Source organism: Anguilla rostrata, chromosome 1, assembly GCF_018555375.3.
Source record: "Anguilla rostrata isolate EN2019 chromosome 1, ASM1855537v3, whole genome shotgun sequence".
NCBI classification, from domain to species: Eukaryota; Metazoa; Chordata; class Actinopteri; order Anguilliformes; family Anguillidae; genus Anguilla; species Anguilla rostrata.
The window spans coordinates 63,719,074-63,726,918 of NC_057933.1; the positions used below are offsets into that span (position 1 = coordinate 63,719,074).

Genomic DNA, 7,845 nt, shown 5'->3' on the forward strand with positions numbered 1-7,845 from the left:
ACACAACTGGGTAGCACTGTCGCCTCACAGCAAGAAGGTCGTGGGTTCGAATCTCGGCTTGGGGCCTTTCTGTGTGGAGTTTGCATGTTCTCCCCGTGTCCGCGTGGGTTTTCTCCGGGTACTCCGGTTTCCTCCCACAGTCCAAAGACATGCAGGTAGGCTGATTGGAGACCATAAATTGCCCATAGGTATGAGTGAGTGAGTGTATGTTTGCCCTGCGATAGATTGGCGGCCCGTCCAGGGTGTATTCCTGCCTCTCGCCCAATGCACGCTGGGATAGGCTCCAGCACCCCCCGCGACCCAGCTCAGGATAAGCGGGTATAGATAATGGATGGATGGATGGATAACATATGTTCTCAAGGGACCCTGCGATAGGTAGTTTGGATTACTCTCCAATCAATAGCCCTTTGCGATTGGGAAATGAGGGTCCCAAGGCCAAGGAGTCTGAGGATAATTGGTCTGGCTTTACATGGGGCCATAAAGCCTGGTTATGGAAGCTGGTTTCGAATGAAAGCTCCGCCAAGGATTAATCTCAACAAGACAGAAATGTCATTGAGCGTTCTGGGATAAAACATACTCTGTAGCTCCACTGAAGGGCTGGTCTCAATCTGCTTTGTGAAAAACAACTACATTTCTATATTTAGAGACAACCTCCGAAGAATTCCCATCGGCATGATTCAAAATGCAGGCCAACTTTGAGGAGTTAAAAAAGAAACAGCACCAGCATTTGCATCTCATAAACACCTTCAATCGCGTGCTCTGTGTCTACGGGAGGGCGTGAGGGAGGTTGATGCATGGCAAAAGGAGGCAAGCAGTAGCAAAGCTTTCCATTCCCATCACAAAATGGGTAACACTCTGGCTCAACTATATACCACACAATTGACACCATGCTGTCATGAGCATGACAGAAACATGACAGAATTTACAGTAACTATGGTCCAAGAGACAGGGTACCTTATGTCACCTGTCATGACATAATTTATTGACACTAGAGTCATGTGACACTTGATAAATAGAAAGTAGTTTAAGACAGTTTAATGTTGTTTTTAATTTAAATGTCATCAATGAAATGTCTCATCACTAACATAACGTAATGCTTAAAACTCTGTTATATACAGTTGGCTTTATGGCATACAGTATATTTCAAGTAGCGTGATCACAAAAGGTCAATGTATTTAATGATATCACGCTGAATGTTTCTGATACCATAGCATGTCAACAAAAGTTTTGCTGTACATCAGTAGTTGATTTTGAACAGTTGTTCTTGCCACGTGGTGCCAATCACAAAAAAGAATCTGCCTGCAGCATCATAGACTTTCACGCAACATCATGACAGGAAGGAAAATGCTAGTATTGACAGACATAAAGCCTCTAATGGTCTTCCTGCCCTGGCTTCAGAGATGATTGTGCTGATGACTCACCTTCTTTTCCAAGAATGAAGTCGAGAAAGCGGTATGTGTATGCCACGCCCACTTTAGTCTCCACTTGAGGGCGCTTGAGGGTGGAGTAGATCTTCCCAGGACTGCTGTCCTCAGAACGTTTCAACTTGGGCAGTCCGCAGCCCATCTCACTGGTGTCTCTACTCACCTGTGGAGAGAGAGGGAGAGGAGAGGGTGAGAGGGCAGAAAAGAACAGAGAGTGAGTTGAGAGACCAAGAGGAGAATGTGAGGGGAAAGACATGGGGGAGAGAAAAAGAGTGCAAAGTGAGAGAAAGGAGGGAGAGAGAGAAAGTCATTCATCATGTCACTGACAAGCAGGACAGAGAGAAATGTTAGCTTGGTGACTGCTGCGTTGCACAGGCATGTGAGAGAGAGAGGAACAAGTGGCTCTCTGGGCCACATCTCTATCCTTGGGGAGTTTGGAGAGAAACCAATAAAGGTGAACACATTGGATAAGTGCCTATAAATAAATAAATAAATAAATAAATAACAAATGAGCTTTATATTTCACAGGGAGCCCAAGCCTGTCCCTGCAGGGATAGAATTAGAGAAAGACAACCAAGGAGTGGCAGCAAAGGGGCCCTAAAGAGCTGTGGGCAGCTTTCACCCAAATGTGTTGTGACAGCGACTTGCCATCGTACTGGCATCGGCTGCAGCAGGTAATATCCTATTGTGTGCCACTGATTAAACCGGGGGGGGGGGGGGGGGGGGGGGGTGATGAGGGACACACTTTATTATATTCTCGTCTAATTACACTCTGCCAGTCCTTGCAATTGACCAATCTGAGAGGCCATTCTGGAGAGGATGAGAGCCAAGGCATTGTTAATGAGGTGACCGGAGAAGAATGAAAAGGTGAAAATCAATCACAAAAAAATTCTGCTGTGAAATGGGTAATTAGGAAAGGAGGCAATGCATCACAAAGCCGGCCTAAACAAAGGGGGGCAACTTTAATGAGATGACGTGGAATACCAGAAAGAGAGGGGTTATTACCATCATGCAATTATAAACGCTGTCAGGAGAACCAACATCTCTAGTGAAAACCACACAAATAATTGTGTTCTTTCAGAGTGGTTACGTTTCTCAGTATCTGAAAGTAATGTTAAATTGTATCCATGGAGACATTGCTCCTCTCCTGTGAACAAAATATTAATGAAAAGATTACTTAATGAAGTGTGCCACATGTGTTCATTGAAGCTTAAGATATCAAAAGTGGAGAAGACCTAGTATTTTCAGTTCACTCTCTCATCCATCATGCACTCCTCTGTGTTGACAATAAAGTTTCTTTCCCAGGAATAAAAGCAGATATGTTCATATAAATTCTGAAACTAAAAGGGTAACTGACCAAAAAAATCACAACCCATTTCCTTTAAAAAGTGCCCCTGATGAACTCATATCAAACACCATTCTCATATCCTGTATAAAATAAAAATACTATGCTTTCTAAGTCCTAAAAACATACCCAAGCTTACATAAATATCAGAGCTGCACTAAGTAACATTTTAATGTAACACCATTCCAAGCTCAAACATGTCTGTGAATCCAAAGGGATGCTTAGTGTGTAATCTATGGAGGTGAAATGAGTCAGAACAAAGGCAAGATGGGGGAAGAAAGAGAAGAAAAACTAAACTCCGTGTAGGGGTCTTATTTGCATAGTGTGTGGAGACAGCAGGGTAGTGAGATGTCGTGGAGGGTATTTTTGGATCAGAGGAAGTGAGAATTGTTTATGATTACAGCGACTGTCTTTCTCCAAAAGTTCTGCTCTACACTGCCTTTCTTGGCCTCTTTGCCCTGGTCCACCATCTTTTCTCCTCCCACACAAGAGAGAGAGAGAGAGAGAGAGAGGAAGAGGAACCACAAGACGCAATATTACGGAAATGAGAAAAAACATAAAATTATTAATTGAGCCAAGGATTTGTTATTCACAACAGGAATTTTATGTCAGTTGTAGTAAATTCACAGTATTGCATCACAATTCTGTCATTTCACAAGATGCTGCTTTATGCAAAGGAGAAAACGGAAGGTTTTCAGTGTAACTGTCATCAGAGGAAGGGTTGAGCTTTGTGACAGAGCTACGGCCTTCCCCCTGCTGTTCTCTGGCAGTGTTGCATAACCAGGCTGGACATGCTGTTTGAAGGATGGGTATGGTGGCTTTTGCAATGTGATATTGCAGCTAAACTGCTTGTCATGAATTTAGCTGCTGAAACTAGGACCATGTGGACTGTAGAAGAAATACGGCTCTGGTCTTGTGAGTTGAGTTGTACAGTCTGGGTGGTCACTTATCAGATGGAAAATGAAGGTTTTGTAGTGAGTTATAGTCATGGAATTCTTCAAGTGGCTTATTAGAGGCATTACTACCATTATTCTATTATTGCTAATATTGAATAATATAAGGATGGCTACACGCCATGAACATTTTTTAAAATACAATTTAAAGGAGGACATATTTCGTAAAAAGAAAACTTAAATATAAGTGTGGTGACAACTTTTTTGAAGGTAAAATTTGTCCTCTTAATATTTTTAATAAATACTTGCATTTATAGGAGATGGACATACGTACACATACATACAGGTAACTGAGTGTCTTACAGAGTCTCTTTGGGGTCTAAAGAGTAAAAGCACTGAGCCTATTTGCAAGACATAATTTCCTATAGACTGCTGTCAGTTCAGGAGGAAAAATGGAGGGCAGAGCTGGGGAACCTCTTGTTTGGACCCTCTTCCTTCCTTTTTATCCCTGACTGTGCTACTTCCTGCTTTTCAGCACAATCAAGGAGGAACAGGAGAGATGAACAGGAGCATGAGGCCAGCAACAGGGAATGGGGGGGCCATGTGTTTTCTACGGCGGCAGAAGACAGGAGTTGAGCATGGGAGGCTGAAACAGCGGGTGACACTGGAGACAGATGGACCCTTAGGGGGGCAGGATAAATGCTACAGAGCTACAGTCACATGTCTGTTCAGTTTAGGAATTAAAACACCCTTGTCTATCAAACACAGGCAGGATGTGCTTTTTTTTAAAGAATCAAGCCGTTCTCAATCTGTTCCGCAGCAGGAAGGTATGAAGGTGTTATTTCCATGGTAATTTGCTGTAATAGTATGTTTTCAAAAGAACTAAGCCTAGCTCTTATTAGAGTCTGAAAGTTAAAAACTGAGGCGCATAGATCAAACATGTCCCTTGAACAAAGCACCTTTTTTTTATCTTGTAGGGCTTTCTGTACTTGGCTAGTAATGTCACATTCCATTTGATTTGAATTTGTATTTTTATAGATCTGCCATGAGTCAAGAACCCTTATTATCCTTCCTGAAAATACAGGGACTGATTTAATTCCAATGAGGTTGTACACCTTTGGTAAGATTTTGAGTTCAGCATAAAGAATGGCAGCACAACAACAGATTCCTCTGATGACAGTATCATGCTGAAACCTTTGACATTTTGGGCTAATCTTTACATCTGAAAAGCAGCTGAATGCAGATATTTTATTTAAATACTTGTGATTTGCTGCATTTGGCAACAAAGCTTCCTTTGCTTGTTGCGAGTTTCCAAATCATCAACATTTTAATATAATTTTTACATAGAAGGCTTTAAAAGGAAAAACACAAAGCACGCTGCTGTGCAGCAGCACTATCCCACATGACGACCTGGATAAAACCGAAATGAGTCAAACAATGGAAAACAATATTTGGCCGCGCAATGCACAGAGTAAACACGAGTCTCTACTGAGAGGTGAGAATGTCGGTTTAACGGTCTACAACGTGTCCCCGTTTGAGGGGATTCACAAAGATGAGATGTGCAGCGCTTATGTCGGCCCTGCAGCCGAAGCCATTCCCTTTATCGTCTCAAGGACCAAATGTGGCTCGTGCCAGTGAACTAAACGCAAGAGACGCAGTCAGGCATCACCATGGGAACAAGCCTCTTGACGAGTACTCCATACTCAGGAGAATAAAGGACACCCATTTCTTACACCCTCTCCGTCACTTTCCCCCTTCTTCCCTCCCTCTAATCATTTTGTAGAGTCAGTGTGACCGAGCTAGCCATTACATTTCTTGTTAGTGCAATCATTTTCATCACAGGGGGAGAGAACATGTTTTTTTATTACTAAATGTACGCTATACACATTTTAAGGAAAACATTTTATGTTTGATTGAAATAAAATCCATAGTAGGAAAACGATTCAAGGAAAAGTATTCTCCTTTTTGCCATGAATCACACACAGAATATAATTTGCCAAATGCATAAGGACTACAGTAAGTGTTACTGAGGCCTTCTGTCAGTTTCACACAGGAATTTTGTTATTTGGGCCCCAGCAAAGGGCATGCTGAGATTCCTTCGGTGTATATGAACTGTTTCCACATGCTGGCTTACAGCAAGACATTTTTTATTAATGTGCACTGAAGGGCAAGATCCATTGCTTTTCAGACAGGAATATTGACATATTCCCATAGAACATGACTAGATCAATACGGCTACTTATTTTCTTTATTGTCCATTACAAAGAGACAGACATGCTAAATTTACCTCCATGAAATTGAGTTGAGAGGATTTTTTTCCATCTTCGTTTAGTCACTGTAAAATTGCTTTAATGGAACAAAATCAATATTTTCCTTGGAACTTTTTTGTCTTGTTCTAAGGCATAGACGTTCCTATGACTACCAAAAAAAAATAGTCCAATAGGAGAATAAGCCATTCTAATCACAGATCATAGAATGGAGCATTTCAGATAACAAAGAGGTAGCCTAAGCCTTAGAGTATAATACTGTTAAACTGCCATTACTTTGACCACAATTCGCATATCAAGCCCTTAAGCTTCAGATTTGAATTTAGCTTGGATGTAAATGCGAATGTTTCAGAAGTATGAAAGTTTATTTTCATCAGGTATCAAACACCAGTGGATGAAATACCATACCAGTACACTATAACTCGTAGCCTACTTTCGAAACCATACTTGTTTATTACCTCCTTTAAAATGCTAGGTAGACTGTAAGAAACGAGGGGATAGCCAACACTATTAGGCTATACATTAATAATGGCATTAATAATGAGTTCTGCAAATGCGAGGGAGAAATGACAGTCACGTTTCGTAATTGTAATTAATATAAACACGTTGCAAAAGCAGTGAAATACAGCTCTGTGAGCAGGTATCGAATCGGATTCTCAGCATGGAGACGCAAGCCCTGTCACCGATATAGTGCCACGGATTCCTCAGCGGCGACGGCCTCTCTGTCCGCGAGCTCCTGGGGCGAAGGCGGCTCGAAACAGTTAAAGCTTGCAGCTCGCCGGCTGGAACTGATTAACGGCAGCTCGCTCGAGCAGTGGTCTCACCCGCCACCCCCCTTCCCTCTCTCTTTCTCCCCCTCGCTCTCTCCGGCTGCGGCGAATACAATTTAATATGTCATGCACATCTCGTTTGAAATGCTATCAGAGTTCGTGCGACGGAGCCAGGTGGAAATTTTTGGCATTCTTCCTCAGCTCAGTACCACGCGCTATCCATGAGGACTTGGCCGGATCATTGATCTGTGTGATTAATATACACTTTTTTTCCCGGAGTCTATGGATTGTGGATATCGTCAGGCACTCTAAACTAACCAACTTCATACTCTTTACAATAACCTACCTGCTCAGGTTTATATTGATTGACCACAACATCAAACAATATTTAAAAATAAAAACAAAAGGAAGCTATTTTCTCTCTCTTTTTTTACTGAGTAATAAGCAAGTTTTGAATAGACCTATGACTCAACTTCCGCCTTGTCCACATGTTGAATCAAGAAAAATTTTGTTTAAGTGTGGAAACAATGTTTATTTATTACCTGTACTGAAGCTGTTGGGTCCAGATCCTGGAGGTGTGCTGTGTGATCAGGTGTGGATGGCTGTGCAAGCTCTAGTTGTAGATGGACTCATGTCAGTGAGAGGCAATTCTCTGCTTGAGTCTCTGATGAAATCCTTTGCAGCCTCTTTCTGATGTCAAGTAAATCCAAAACAGAATGCAAGCTTTTCAGTTCAAACACAAAAAGGAAAAGAAAAAAGCAGTCCTGTGTTTCTGAGTTTCAAACCCCTAAACAGACCGGTCTATCTCCTCTCGCGAGCGGCACCAGCAGAGCTGTGACAGGAGCTAAGCGAGCAGCGGATACACTTTGCCTCCTCTTGTTTAAGTCATGCTCAAAGTATGCCTCTATGATGTTCTGCAAGCTCAGGAAAACCACATCCTCTGACATCTCTACCTCCTTTCTCTCTCTCCTGCTGTATGTGCACGGTCTCGCTTCTGTCTCACTCCTCTCCCCTGACTGACTGTAAACAAAAGACCAGTCTGACCTCGTCACAGTTCAGCTCAGCCCCTCACTCACTCTAGACTCCTCTAGCAGCCTGCACGGTTCCATTTGACTGACTGAGGAAACCATCTGAGAGAAGGAAAGA

At 42.4% G+C, this 7,845-nt stretch overlaps 1 protein-coding gene across 1 annotated transcript in view; it reads right to left on the reverse strand.

The window, feature by feature from the left end:
• LOC135262118 (raftlin-like) overlaps positions 1–7,845 on the reverse strand; it is a 49,393-nt gene extending 41,548 nt beyond the window's left edge. Inside the window, exons 1-2 of the mRNA XM_064348985.1 lie at positions 7,242–7,845; positions 1,422–1,587 (exon numbers count right to left, since the gene is read on the reverse strand). Of these exons, the coding sequence (XP_064205055.1) occupies positions 1,422–1,566 (145 nt within the window). The 5' untranslated portion in view covers positions 1,567–1,587; positions 7,242–7,845. The remainder of the gene's footprint in view (positions 1–1,421; positions 1,588–7,241) is intronic.